The sequence below is a fragment of the Prosopis cineraria genome, unplaced genomic scaffold, assembly GCF_029017545.1.
Source record: "Prosopis cineraria cultivar Desert tree isolate PC_DT_omini unplaced genomic scaffold, ASM2901754v1 PC7, whole genome shotgun sequence".
Taxonomy (NCBI): Eukaryota; Viridiplantae; Streptophyta; class Magnoliopsida; order Fabales; family Fabaceae; genus Prosopis; species Prosopis cineraria.
The window spans coordinates 26,584,569-26,600,155 of record NW_026555338.1 but is presented as its reverse complement, the minus strand read 5'-3'; the positions used below and the strand labels follow the sequence as shown (position 1 = coordinate 26,600,155).

General features: G+C 32.7%; 1 protein-coding gene and 1 long non-coding RNA gene across 2 annotated transcripts; one reads left to right on the top strand and one right to left on the bottom strand.

Moving 5' to 3' along the window:
• The first annotated feature begins 2,148 nt into the window (after window positions 1–2,148).
• Window positions 2,149–11,100, top strand: LOC129315843 (uncharacterized). Its single transcript, XM_054959951.1, has 12 exons — window positions 2,149–2,560; window positions 2,665–2,930; window positions 3,272–3,345; window positions 3,450–3,544; window positions 7,850–7,947; window positions 8,307–8,390; window positions 8,685–8,765; window positions 8,915–8,998; window positions 9,119–9,214; window positions 9,359–9,438; window positions 9,734–9,822; window positions 10,287–11,100. The coding sequence occupies exons 1-12, from the start codon at window positions 2,425–2,427 to the stop codon at window positions 10,631–10,633; spliced, it is 1,530 nt and encodes a 509-aa protein (XP_054815926.1). The 5' UTR covers window positions 2,149–2,424; the 3' UTR covers window positions 10,634–11,100.
• Window positions 11,101–11,858: 758 nt separating this feature from the next.
• On the bottom strand, window positions 11,859–12,668 carry LOC129315086 (uncharacterized). Its single transcript, XR_008594370.1, has 2 exons — window positions 12,601–12,668; window positions 11,859–12,048 (listed from the first exon to the last, which is right to left on the bottom strand). It is a non-coding gene; the product is annotated as an uncharacterized LOC129315086 (long non-coding RNA).
• Between the last annotated feature and the right edge of the window lie 2,919 nt (window positions 12,669–15,587).

The window sequence follows — 15,587 nt, the reverse complement described above, 5'->3', positions numbered from 1 at the left end:
TTAAGTCAATCCACAAAAGATAATTCATTAGAGGTAAGCACTGTGATCTACTATTGACATTTCAATAATTCAAAATATGTAATTGTCATTAATGTTGGATCTTTAGATGTCATTTGTCCATGATAATATTCTAATGGAAGCATAGTTCAATTAATACTACAAGTCTTGTGGATTATATATGATTTATTTTCACATACTAGTGCCTTGCTTCACTAGAACGGGCACCTTTCTAGAGCCTTGCATTTAAGGTGTTTTATAGGTCTTGGGCTGTAGGCGTGGTTTGAATAGCAAGAAAAGTGAGAAGAAAATAGAAATGAGAGAATACTAGAAATTTAAACCTAAAAAAAATTTAATTAATTTTGAGTGTTTTTTCCTTTCTAGTATTTAATTTTCTCTATATATTTTTTCTATCCAAACTAAGAGAGAGTTGAGTGTGACTTTTGCCTTTAACAACATTGTGCTATGACTCCGCGAAGTGAGTGAAATGGACTATATAATTCACATAGCAACCATGTTATATTAGTCTTAAATATTTGTTCACAGGATACAGATTATCATATTTTTATTTGATCGAAATGAAAGTTCTTACTCTTTACATGTAAGTGACAAATCTAAGGCCTGTTGTAACTGTACAACTGGACTCCCCGTACAGCAAAGAAGCAATTCATGTAGAAAGAAAGAAGTTTGATCCAAAAAAGCATGATTTTTTTTTTCGAGATTAAGTCAATTAAAAAAATGGAAGAATTTACTTCTACAATTTTTTTTATGTTAGTTATATACTTAACCTTATATATTTAATATATTTATATCAAATCAAATTATGACATGTAATTTTTAATGTATTAATTTAATTAGTAACAAGAATGTATATAAAAAAATAATCTATAAAAAATTCACATATCTTAATTTAATTGGATACAAGCATATTAAGTATATAAGTTTTTTTTCATAATATATTTTTGTTAGTCAATAAATGAGGTTCATTACTTTCTTTACATCTTAATTAGATCAATTATAGTTTTTAGTAGATATAATTAATTCCATAGAAATTATATGTTATATTAAAAGTTAAACAAGAATTTTATTTATGAATTACCAATTTTATTTATAAATTGTGAAGTTAGTTTTGTAAATAAAAGTTAAATTAACTATAGAGTTTTATTAATTAAGTCTAACTTTAAATAACCCATAGGCTAAATATGTAAATTCTCAAGGAGCTCTATTATTTTCCTTACAATTAGATCAATTCTAGCCCTAAGTAAGCATAATTAATTTTATAAAAACTCTATATTATATTAAACGTTAAACAAGAATTTTACTTATAAATTATGAATTTTTATTTATATTTATGAAGTTGTAGTTGTAAGTGAAAATCAAATTAACTATCAAGGGCTTTATTAATTAAGTCTAACCTCAAACAATTTGTAGGCTAAACATTTAAATCTCAAATGAGCTCTATTACTTTCCTTACATTTCAATCAAATCAATTATAGCTTTAAGTAGGCATAATTAACCTCATGAAAATTTCATATTATATCAAGCATTAAATAAGAAATATGACTTATGAATTACAAATTTTTATTTGTAAATTGTAAAGTTGTAAATATAAATGAAAGTCAAATTAATATGGATAATATTGTCTTTACACTCCAGCCACAAATTATATTGGGAGAATATCATTAAAAAACACTTCAAATAATTTAATATATGACAAGGACTTCAAATAAGTAAACACTAACAATTAACAAGTAAAATTTAAGTTTTGACAAATATTTAATCTATTTAATTCCTTGTTTAATATTAATTTTTTTATAAGCCTTTCATTGATGTTCTTCAAATATTATATTTTTATCTTCAAGAATGAAAGAACTTGATTGTAATTCATGAATTTTATTAAACTTACTTGCAATAAGTCAATTATATGAGACTTATTCTTATTTTTTAAAATTTTAAACTGATATCATTTAATTCTGGAAAACACAATCATTACCTAATTTTATCAAATTTTACTTTTTATTACTGTAATTTTTTTAAGGTCTTAAAAAATAAATGTTACCTAATGTTATTAAAATTAAAAAAATTACAGGAAAGATAAAACTATAGTGACATGTGCCTAACCTTAGATTTATCAGGCATATGATTACCGGATGACCTCGCCTCCCACCGGTCGGCGCCTCACCTTCGCATCTCCGTATTACAGTCTCATAGCTTCGTATCTCTCTTTCAATCTCCATCTTCGTCCCACTCTTCCTCTCTAGCTACGCCACTCAATTGCTTCCTTCGCCTTTCGATCTCTCAATCTCCGTCTATCACTCATGCCTCACCCACGGACGACTTCGTCTATTTCCGAAAAAATGCTTACACTTTGTCTACCTCACTAAAAATCCTAACTTTGATTATAATTATTCAGAAAACAATTTGCTTATGGCTGCCCAAGCCATCTCTGAAAGTGCCCAGAAAATGGTCACCCCTGGAACCCTGCGCAATGCAGCCAAACAATCCCAACGCTGCCTCGTTGTCCCCGTGCGTCTACGTCGCGCCATTAAAAAATACTTACGAGGTCGCACTCTTCTCTTATTTACGTCCTCGTCTAATTTGTATGGTATATCCACGTAATTCTGTAGTTTCAAACTTATGTTAATGGTGGTGGGTTTGGAATTATAGAGGAGGAGGAGCCTCATATGAAGAAGAAGGTCTTAAGATTGTCTCAATCATTCAATCAAATCAAGGATGTCAACTTGCAGCTTACTGCTTCCACGTCAAAGGAGTTAGTTGAAGATCCTTTCAAGTCTGTTATACAATCTAAACGTTGGAAGATTCAGAGCTCTTATGGTGACATTGGTCTCACTTATAGAGATGACGAGACAATTGCTTATGTTGCATCTCGAATGCCTGCTGTTTACTCTGCATGTTATAGAGTGCTCAAGGAGGCAAGTAGGAAAAACTCAGAAAAGCCAAGAGTATATCTTTTGAATTATTAAAAAGCCTAAGCTGAGTGAGAAAGAGGAAATGAGCTTTGATTCTTTTATACCTTGTTAATAACTTCTTTTCTTATTAATAATATCCCCTAAATCATGAGCGTGAGGACCATTTATTTGATGCCTCAATCTCTGTAAGGGGTGAACTGTGCATTTGCTGCCTAGTCTTAACATTACTTTGTTACTATTCAATATTATGAATAACCAAACAAAAAACTTTTAGCATTAAGTAAAATGTTAGTATATTTGCAATGAATCTTTTAAAAAATTTGGCATTTTATGTCTCTTTTTAGGTTCGTAGAAGGCTTCCTGATTTCTCCCCGGCTAAGGTATTAGATTTTGGTGCTGGAACAGGATCAGCTTTCTGGTAAAGGGCTCTTGAACTTTGTTCTGGTGAATTGGCGGTTTTTGATATTATAAATCCTATTATTTTTTAAATTAATTTGTGGTGATTGAAACTTCCTGATCCAGGGCACTTCGAGATGTCTGGCCAAAGTCTTTGGAAAAAATTAATTTAGTAGAACCATCACAGTCAATGCAGCGTGCAGGTCAGAGACTGATAGAAGGTACTATTTGTTAATTTTTCTTTACTCATATTGGTATTTTAGTCCTTTCAATTTGAGGTGAAAGGGTGCAAGTTCAACCTGGCTAGCTTTCAAGTTATTTAGCTTGCCCTTTGTATTCAGAAAAATAGAGGTGAAAGAGAATAAGATATATGAAGTCTTAAAGAGAAGTATAGCCAAGCAACTGTGATGCATTGGAAATATGTATCGCGTTGGAACAGTGTGCTCTGATAATGATCATCAGCTTCAAAATTTGCTGAACTTTGGTTTAGTTTTGTGTAAACAACTCTTTGTATATTATGAGAGTGCTGTCGTGCTAAAATTAGTTGACATGCTTGGCCAGATGGATGGGGCAAATCCATGATGACAAATTAGTAATCTGAGATAAGTGAATGATGCTGGGGCATATCCAGATTTTTTTTTTTTAACTTTGAAGAATTAGATATCACTTGTACAAGTTAGAATACAAAGCCACTTGGACCTGCATACTAATTGCAGGAAATTATTCTTCTTTAAGCTATTCAGTGACTGTTGATGATAGAATAAACATAGCAGGAGAAAGAACAGCGAAGTATTTTCTCATTCTATTGTGAACTAAAATAAATGAAAGTTGCACCTTTGAAAGATGAAAGAAAAAGAGAAAAGATTGCTTTTTTCTCTATTAGATGAGAAGATGGTTAGAAAAAGCATGCAAAAACTTCTTTTGGGAAAGATAGGCACGCAAGCCTTGCTATGCTTGATTCTTCATTATCACATTCGAAGCTTCGAAGCTTTCTTCAATTGATGATACCTGAATAGTATCAGCTATTGAAATGAATTAATCTGTCCTGGCCTCAACTGTGCCCCATGATTGTCCTTGATATATTATAGCAAGGTACATCAATTTATATAGTGGGTAGCTTTTCTCTTCTTCCTAAAAGAAGATTCTTTTGCCATGTTAGTGAATCATATCATAAACTTTCAACAATAGGTCGGCTACATGGATTGCAAGACGCCATTGTGCTCTATCATTTATCAAGCTTTTAGGAATATTATTAATTAAAAGATTGCGTTCAACAACTCCCAAGAGTGTTCTCTTAGGCCTTCCTCTACCTCTCTTAATCAGACTCAAAATTATATGTTCCACTCTTCTCACTGGTGCCTCCCTTGGTCTTCTTTGTACATGCCCAAACCATCTCAACTGATTTTCTACCATTTTTTCCTCAACAGGTGCTACCCTCACTTTTTCGCGTACTTGCTCATTTCGAATTTTATCTTTACATGTATGTCCGCACATCCATTGTAACATTCTCATCTCTGCTACTCCAACTTTATGCTCTTGCTGTCCGGTTAGAGCCCAGCATTCACTACTATATAACATTGCCGGTCTGATAGCAGTGCGATAAAACTTTCCTTTAAGTTTATTAGGCACCTTACGGTCGCAAATAACTCCTTTAGCTTTTCTCCAATTAAACCACTCAACTTGAATCCTATGTGAAATATCTCCACTGATTTTGCCATCATTTTGAATAATGGCTCCCAAATATCTAAATTTTTCCACTTGAGATATAATTTAATCTCCCAATTTCACTTCCAAATTATTATCGAATAGTCTCTTACCAAATTTACAATATAAATATTCTGTCTTACTCCTACTCAGATGGAAACCTTTCGACTCCAATGTCCTCCTCCATAACTCAAGTTTGCAATTAACCTCTTCTCTTGTCTCTGCTACAAGAACTATATCATCCACGAAGAGCATACATTTGGGAATTTCTCCTTGAATATGTTCCGTCAAAACATTTAGGATCAAGTTAAACAGATAAGGACTCAGAGATGATCTCTGATGTAGTCCAATCTTTATAGGAAAATCCTTTGTTTGACTACTAGGCGTTCTTATACTAATTTTTACCCCCTCATACATATCTTGTATGGCTTTAATATAAGCAATTCATACTCCCTTTTTTTCCAACGCTTTCCAAAGCACTTCTCTTGGTATACGGTCATAAGTTTTTTCCAAATCAATAAAAACCATGTGTAAATCTTTATCTTTACAACGATACTTTTCCACTAATCCCCTTAGTAGATAAATTGCTTCTGTAGTTGATCTACCTGGTATAAAACCAAACTGATTCTCAGAAATACTTGTCTCCAATCTCAACCTGTGCTCAATTACTTTCTCCCATAATTTCATTGTGTGGCTTATGAGTTTAATCCCTCTATAGTTAGTACAATTCTGAATATCTCCTTTATTTTTATAAATAGGAATTAATGTGCTTCTCCTCCACTCATCAGGCATTTTCTTGGACCGTAAGATCACATTAAATAACTTAGTTAACCATCTCACTCTTTCTTCACCTAAACATTTCCACGCTTCAATAGATATACAATCAAGTCCGTTGGCTCTACCATTTGCCATTTTCTTAAGAGCTTCCTTTACCTCCTTATCACGTATTATTCGATAAAATGACAAATTTTGTTCTCCTTCACCAGTTACTAAATCATCCAAGTTACTAGATGAACCCTCTCCATCATTGAAAAGTTTGAAAAGTAACTCTCCCATCTATTTTTAATTTCATCATGTGTAACTAAAATTCTTCCCTCTTCATCCTTAATACACCTTACCTGTTCTAGATCCCTTGATTTTTTTTTCCTACTCTTGACAATCTTATAAATGTTTCGTTCTCTTTTCTTCGTCTCAAGGCTCTTGTAAAATTTTTCAAAAGCTTTAGAACGAGCTTCACCCACAGCTCTCTTAGTTTCCTTCTTAGCCATACGGTACCTCTCTCAATTTTCCTCATTGTTACACAAATGTATAGCTTTAAAACAGTTCTTCTTATACTTGATTTTGTCTTGTACACTATTATTCCACCACCAAGACTCCTTATCTCTCGGACCAGAACCTTTTGATTCTCCTAAAACTACTTTTACAACCTCCCGTATCTTTTTAGCCATATCCTCCCACATGATGTTAGCACTTCCCTGAGATTCCTAAATTTCTTTCTCCAAAAGATTTCGCTTGAAAATATCTTGTTTTTCATCTTTTAATTGCCACCACCTAATCCTTGGTGCTACTACTTGTCGACGGTTTTGGATTTTACTCATAATACACACATCAAGGACTAGGACCCTATGTTGTGTCGTTACAGCATCTCCGGGGATCACCTTGCAATTTTTACAAAGTCTTCTATTTGTGTTCCTAATCAAAAGAAAATCAATCTGTGACCTTGAGGTTCCACTTTTGTAAGTGATGAGATGCTCATCTCTTTTCTTGAAACAAGTGTTGGCAATCTTAAAATCATATGCCAATGAGAAATCAAGAAGAGTTTGTCCTTCATTATTTAGCTCTCCAAAAACAAAACCACCATGCACCCTTGTATATTAACCAGCCTCCCTCCCAACATGCCCATTAAAGTCTCCTCTAATAAAAATCTTTTCACTCTGTGGTATGTGTCGAATCAACCCCTCCAGATCCTCCCAAAATAATTCCTTAAGACTGGCTTCTGTCCCAACTTGCGGCGCATAAGCGTTAACAATATTAACAGTCTCACATCCAATTATCATTTTTAAGGAAATAATTCTGTCTCCAATTCTGCTAACTTCTACAACATTCTTCTTCCACTCCTTATCCATAATAATGCCTACTCCATTGCGTGCGTTTACTTTTCCTGTATACCAAAGTTTGAAACCTTGAATATCCTTCGCTTCTTCTCCACGTCATTTTTGTTTCTTGCAGGCAAAGGATATTGATTTTCCTTTGAATCATAACCCCTACAACCTCTACAGATTTACAATTCAATGTCCCAACATTTCAAGTATCAAATCTACTTTTGCTCTCATGGACTAACCTCTTTAGCCGCGCGCGTTCAGAATGACGCGGTAGCCTTTGCTCATTTAACATTACATCCGGGCGCCGATGCAGCGGCTCTAATTCACTTATCACTGTACTCGAGCCATGCAGCGCGTTACTTATGGGCAATGACCTAGCATTAATATTATAACGTCTATTGTCCATGTTCATGATAGATTCAACAAAGTTTTATATTAGCTGTTGATGGCCTAACACAACCCTCCTCCTTTACCCGGGCTTGGGACCGGCTATAAACATAGGCGGAGTTCATATCATAAACTTTCAAGTTTAGTAATATCAAAAAAGGAAAAGGGATTTCTACTGCACCCTATTAGAGGTTTGTTTGATTTTGCTCAAGATATATCTGTGCATTAGTCTGACTAGGATTGCATATATTGAAATCTGTCCCTTCTGATACTTATAAAAAGGAAGTTAATGATTGATGAAAATTTTTATTTTCTCTTCTGTTAATTATTCAGGTCAGAAGAATTTGCCACTTATTCATAGCTATGAAAGCATTCAAGCACTTTCAAAAAATATTGGTAAATCTGAGAGAAAGCATGACCTTGTAATTGCAGTAAGTTCATTCTTTTGGTTTTATTTTTAATTACCAACTAGTTGTTTGCTCTTCAAGTTCAATGTTTTTATTGTCAAGAGGTGATAATAGCTAACCAAAAAATCAGCCCAAAAACTTGTAAAAGTGCAGGTGTTATACCATAAAAATCTCCTGCGACATTCGTCTCAACCAAAATTCACTGATTATCTAGAATCATCTTGTTTGTCATGAAAGTAAATTATGAAACATCTAAACTGTACTTGCCTTTTCTGTATTGCTGGCAGTGACACGCTTTCTTTCATATACATTTCCAAGCATTTCTTCATCTTTTCTTTAATTGATTCTAATTAATTTTGCAATTCATTCTTATGGGTTAAAAGTCCTATGTACTTGGAGAGATACCATCACTAAAGGATCGTATTACCTTGGTTCGCCAACTTTGGGATCTAACACAGGATGTTCTGGTATGATCTCAATTTTATAGTTCGTTTGTTTCAAAATGCAATAATTTTCAAGTACTTATTCATCTGACTTATTAGCTTCTTTTATTCAGTTTTTTATTTTGGGTAACTTAAAAAGAAAAGTTACCATTTCAACAATTTTTATTAAGTAAAAAAGAAAAATAAAATTGTGAAGAAGCTTGTGGGGGTGATGCTTCTGAGCAGAGCAATTTTTAATTTCTAAATTCCCTCCTTCTGTTAGGTCCTTTGTGATATTCAATCTAATGTTGTCTAATTTCTGAAATCAACACCTGGTAGGTTTTGGTTGAACCTGGGACGCCTCATGGATCTAACATTATAGCTCAGATGAGATCTCATCTATTATGGATGGAAAAAAGGGTAACATTAACCGTTCTTTTTATATTGTTATTTTAGAAAGTTTGAAATGGAGATCTTTCAAAATGATGTCTTTTTCCCTTTGTGGTTATTCTTCAGTTCTATTTAAATATTTTTGTTCTTATGAGGCATAGAATATTGTAACTTTCTAGAAATTCCGTAAAATTGCCCATGGGAGCAATGGAGTTTGTAAAGACTTGATCACTCAGAAAAATGGGGCTTTTGTTGTTGCTCCTGTAAGTATGTTACTTTTTGAGTCAACTTCCTTTTTTAACATTGCAATTTGCCATATTCACTTTCCATTTGCTTCCCGTTTTGATCATTGACTTCTTATCTGATAAATTTTCATTGTGCAGTGTCCTCATGATGGCCCTTGTCCACTGGTAAAAACTGGAAAATACTGTCATTTTGTTCAGCGGTTGGAGAGGACATCATCACAGCGTGCATACAAGGTTTCTCTTTAAATTTTCTACTTTTGTTGTTGGAATGAGTCTTATGATTGATGCGCTCTTATTTCCCTCTTTTTCTGAATAATAAAAAAAATATCATCCTAATGAGAAATATATTTATATTCTAACAACTATATATTTTTGTAGCGTTCCAAAGGTGAGCCCTTACGTGGATTTGAAGATGAGAAGTTTTCTTATGTTGCTTTCAGGCGAGGGCAAAGACCAATGTGAGCACTTTAAATTGATGCTAAGAGTTCTGTCTCATGTAACTTTGACATGTGGACATTTATCTCACTTGGCTATGAGAAAATATAAATATTTTAACACCTGCCTTCTTTTTCCTAATTAATTTATTATTAGTTACCCCTTATTTTATTGATTTTTTATTCAAAGCCAATAAATGCTTTTTCATTATGATTCATTGGCCATTGAGCAGTATAAACCATGTCTTGTATGACTTAAATTTATTTATTCATGCCATGGGATGAATTTTTAATTTTTTCCGCTCATCCCTTGGACCAGGGGACCTTGGCCTCTTGATGGCATGCAATTTGAGACTTTAAAGGAGCAGCAGGCGAAACGAAATCCAGAGGATCTTGAAATTGACTATGGTATTCCTCATGCTTGGGTACACATGTTTCTCTTAATGATTGATTTGGCACAATACAACTAGTTTAGGTCACAAAATCAGATTCAAAATTATAAATGTTCAGCAGTAAAGCGAATTAACCTGTTTACCTTGTCAATTTATAGGTATTAGTTTTTCTTAGAACTTTTTACTTTGACTAAGATATGACATAATTGCTGAATAATTATATTATGTCATTGTGTGTGTGTGTGTGTGTGTGTTAGCTTGACCAACTTAACCTGCAACCCTCTTCACAATTGATTGTCCCATCTCTTAGCAAAACAGGTCAGCCTAAACCACCATCCTGGATGACAAGCCAAGTTGGGCTGGGTTGAGTTAGGTTGACTCATTTTGATTCTTCTACTTTACCTAGTCTTTGGAGAAGTGTCTCAAAAACAAACCTTTTTGTTTCCATATTTTTTATTTTGACTCCCTTTTCCTTGTCAGAGGACTTGTTGAAGTTACAAGAAGCTAGTGATTCTCCTCATGAAGGAAAGGATTTGGTTACTTACGATTCTGATGTCGTTGAAACCGAGGCAGATAACGACAGCGAGGAGGATGATGAGGGAAGCGAAGTGGATGAAATTGGTGGTGCTGATGTTGGTGGTGGCTGGGGCAGAATAGTTTTTATGCCAGTGAGGAGGGGAAGACAGGTAGCAATGAATGTTTGTAGATCCACCCAAAGGGATGCCTCAGAGGGTTCTTTTGATCGTATTGTTGTTACACAGAGCAAAAATCCTACATTGCATCATCAAGCCAAAAGATCTATCTGGGGTGACTTGTGGCCCTGTTAAGGCAAACAATTTTGGGAAAATGGTTAAATTCTCTTTCTTTTTGGGCTGGGCCAACCCACAAGTGATTTTCATTTTTGTGGGGTAAGTGAGGCCCAAAAAGTCGAAAAATCAACCTGAGATCCCTCATTCCATCATCCCCATGGCAAAGATTGGAGTTCTTTTTTCTCCTTTCTTTCTAGAAGGGTGCTGCCAATGATTAGATTATGTGGGGAAAATAATATCCGATATGTTTTTTCAAAATGTAAGATTTCTTGGGAGGACTAGTTTTCTGTATTTTGATGGCTTGCACAAGCTAGCATTCATTCCATAGGTGTTTACTTCATTCTGTAGGTGGTGTAGTTATATGCTCACACGTATACGAATGCTGCTGCTTAAGTAGGATGCGACAATACGCATTCCATGGAATCTTCAAAAAGTGACGTATTATTGTTGTTTAAATATATAAATTTATCTGCCGGAGGTTCAAATGTTGAAGTTAGATATTTAGTTGGGATATTGATAATAAAGTTCTAAAACTGAAAACTTATTACAGTTAATTTCCCAAGTTCATGATAAAAACTTTTTTTAAAATAAATTGAAAATATTGATTTAAACAGTTATAAATAAAAATTTAAATTGTAAATGAGATTTATGTTTAAAATTTAATTGTTTTATTTGTAGTAAGAATTTTTGAATTTAAGATTATCTAAATTAATGTTTACAATTAAATTTTTAAGGAATTGATTATCATAAATTCATTGTTTTGAGATTTTAGTGTCATTCCCTCTATTCATTTAGTAAGAAGCATTTGTATCGTACGTGCGATTTCAAGCATTATTTGCTGCGTATTATTGGCAAATTTTCAAATTGCTGTTTATCTGTAGAACTTTGGAAAACCCACTAAATTATATCATGCATTATCATTATTATTATTATTATTATTATTATTATTATTATTATTATTTAATGCTGTTACTGATAATTACATACTCTGACCTATTTGGTACTCCTTCTGTAACACCCTCAAATTTACAAACTGATTTTTCGCAAATCATTAATTCAATAAATCATTTTTTTTTCATTGAACCCTCATCATACCCTTATCATGATAGAAAAATTTCTACCATGATACATCTAAGACAATATACCACAGGTCTTAAAATATTTCAAAAAAAACAATTAGAACCATGAGGGACAGACAGGATCCTCATGGCATGATATTTAAATCAGGTCATGAATCAAGAGGGACAGATATAATCCTCTTGGTCATATAAATACTTTTAATAAAAAGGATTAGAGTTTACATGCTTCACAAAGAAGATATGTCCTAAGTTGGCACAAGATACATTGTATAATCCAAAATAAGAGGCAACGTAAAAGATGGTGTCTCATACACCATAGTTACACCTCTGGTGCTTTCTCGGCCGGACTCGCTCCTGTAAAAATGTTAACCACGGGGAATGAGACTTAAAAGTTCCAGTAACCAAAAATTAATATGTAATGATGCATGCAGATGTAACTAATCATGCGATTGCTAAGTGGGCACACAAAACATTTAACCGAACAATACTTTCAAACAAACCGAACAAGTATTTAATTTGCATGACTGCACCTTATATCCTCCTTTCGCCATGCTCGGACGCCAAATCACCCGGCCAAAGGTGAGTTGGACCAAGCGACACGCCACTCATTGGGTCCAATGAGGGCTTACCACGTGGTAATAATTAACCGAATAGAAATTTCCATTAACACCATACATTAAAATACCCTGACAAGTCATGCATCATTCAAATATCCAAACAGAAATATATCCGAACAATAATATCTCATCATGATAAATAAAAAATAAATTTTTAACCCACTTGGCAATGATTTCACGGAAGTATATAACAGTATTTATTTTCAATAATTCATAATTTTTCCAAACAACAAAACAACACATAACCATTCACAAACACACCCATCACAAACACATTAATAATGGTTACCTTGTGTCTTGAATAACAAGTTTCCCTTCACAACTCCTTTTTCACCACTATCTTTGTCAATATAATCTACATAATTATTTCACAATACTATATATTAATTTTACATTAAAATAAATAACTCTAATTTAAAGAGTTAGAAAGTCTTAGATCTATAGTCTATATTAACACTAATTTAAGATTTATGTCTCATTTAACTTCCCAAATTCTTTTCTAAAATTCTCGTACCCTAATGAACTATTTTTTTTTATCCTCAATTCACTTCTAGTATCACAATTTCATCCTTCTATATTCTAAAAATTTATCCAAAAATAAATTAAAAATTTTAGAATTATCTTGAAGCCTCAAATCACCTTTCTATAACCTCAAAAATACCTATTCATACTTAAATAAATATTTAATAATCATAGGTTTATCCCTACGTCTCAGATTCCACATAAATTCAGCCATATAGATCTAGATTTTAACTCAAAAATTCTTAAACATGAGTTTCAACTTTAAGAAAATATTCTATAATATTTTTTTATATCCTTAAGAATTTTAACCTATATTTTTAATTCATCATATCATCAGATTAACTATCCTATAGAAAAATCCTAATCAAAATATTTACTCTATCCTACAAAATAATCATATCACTAGAAAGCTAATATTATTTAGAAAATAATTATAAAATTAATTTTGTAATTAAATAAATTTTTAAATGCTAATCTAAACAGGAAAGTTAGAACATACCTGAAGAAAAAGAAAATAATCCCCCCTTGCAAGAAAACGCCGAGGATAATATAAAAATGGGATTGTGAGTCCCAAAATTATATTAAAAAAAACTATAGGTTTGAATTTAATTATTCAAACCTTTGGGCCAAAAGTTGTAATTTTTTTTTAAATTGCATCTTAGCCTCTCATGCTTCCTAATGCACACACCCCCTCCTTTTTATACATGAAGGCACCTCTTCTCTTCCCTCATCTAACCAATGTGAGACTTAGAAACAACAACCTTCCACCCCCTTTTTTTTTGTTCCTTCTACCTTCTCTTTTTTTTTTTCAACACATACATAAAAAAAATTATTTATGTATTATATCTTAACTAAATATTGCTTATGTGGTTTTAAATTTAAATTTTTAAATTCATAATTAAATACCTAACCATAATATTATTTTTAAATAACCTCAAATAATATAAATTCCTATTATTATCATTTTTTTTCTCAAAACCTAAATTCCACAATTTTTTTATTATATAAAAAATCAGGATGTTACACCCTCCAGTCTGCTTTACTGGTCACGTTTTAGAAGAAAAATGTGGTCCCCAATATTAGTCACTTGCTAATGACAACTCTACATTTTAAAATGAAGTTTTCAAAATACCCTCACTCATGTGAGAGAGAAATACAAGAAAATAATGTTATATTGATTGATCGCAGCTTTTGCCTTTTCATTTGAGAATTAGTTTTAGAATTTTATTTACAATTATTTCTTATACTTTTATTATATTAATATTGATAAAGTTGATAAAAATAATTTATAAATATAATTAGAGGGAGTATACGATATGCTGAAATTGTCAGATGAAAAGAGAAATTTCATGATTTGATATCTAAGAAAGGAGACAATGTGGAATCACAAGGTTTTCAATGCATGATTAGTTTCCATAACTGAAAGGAAGAAAAGTCACAGGGCACCTTGAGATCCTTACTTAAAAAAAAAAAAAAAACCTGGGGGACGGTTCATTCTTTTTGCTATAAATTGCTATCTTCAATCCTTCTATATGTAAAATTTATTGTTTCAATTCCTACACACATATCAGACATAATTTGCCACACCTGTTTTCATTTCATTAACAATATTTGCCCCCTCCCAAATGGAGCCTTAATGACCAAAACAAAAACCAATTTGCCACTAGAACTGCAAAGAGTAAACTACAATTAAAATGTTAAAGGCACTTTCTTAGGATTTGAACTAATGGTGATGTTTGCAACTAATTGGCTTGCATAACTAAAATTAAGGTTTCTTATATAACTCATCAGTAGGCAAACTAGAAAAGTGAAGCATTTAAGCAATACAGAACTTAATCCTACAAAGTTTAAACATTTACTTTAATAGATTTAGCTTCATCATTGATGAAATAGCTATCGTTCCACTTATGTGCTAGAGTCCACACATTTTCCTCGCAGGTTGATTTTTCATGCTTAGCTTCCTGCAAATTTCCAAGAATTGTATCATATCTCAAATTATAGCAAATGTACAATACTGCAACTTAGTTCTTTGCCAAGGTGACATTACCATCATCATCTTCTTTCCCACATGACTCTTGGATCCACCAATGCATGAAATTTCCTGCTTCTTCGTATTTTCAATAAAATGAAATGTTATTATCAATGAATTTGAAGACCAAGAGAAAAGGAAAAAAAAAAAAACATTCACATGATTCAACAAGAATGAAAACTTGAAAACATTATAAAATTACCCCTTGAATTTTTGGCTTTCGAAGTTCAGGTGGCAATTCAACCTGAAGGTCCTGAAGGCTAAAATCTAAGTCTTTCTGCATCGGTAATAGTTCTTCTTCCTTATGCTGTTATTCAAATGTCTCTTCTAGTCCTGACTTAAATTGTGTTATCATCTCATCTTGCAGATCTGCATAAGATACCCCAGAGATCCCCACAATAGAGCAAGTTGGGCATCTGAATATCTGGGATGAATCAGCGCCATCCAATCCTTGAATTGGATCAAGTTGGTCATGATTTCTTGTAGTCCTTGCCAAGAAATCTTGATTTGAAATGTTTCGGGGTTAGACGACATCCTGTCTTCATCCTCCTACATATAATGAAATTGTTTTAACTATTTATAAAGAAAAAAGAATTGGGACTATAATTATATTCTGCATAAGAAATTTTTTCAGTAATCCAACGCAATTAATCGATTGGGTGGGAGAGACTGTGTCTGTCAACCAGAGTGAGGGAAAAAGGGAAAAAAGAATTCATCTTACAAAA

Excerpts from the sequence above, each read along its gene's own strand:
- LOC129315843 (XM_054959951.1), top strand. The coding sequence starts at position 2,425 with ATGGCTGCCCAAGCCATCTCTGAAAGTGCCCAGAAAATGGTCACCCCT. Across the intron at positions 8,391-8,684 it reads ATCTAACACAGGATGTTCTG|GTTTTGGTTGAACCTGGGAC; the intron begins GTATGATCTCAA and ends AACACCTGGTAG. Across the intron at positions 9,215-9,358 it reads CATCACAGCGTGCATACAAG|CGTTCCAAAGGTGAGCCCTT; the intron begins GTTTCTCTTTAA and ends ATATTTTTGTAG.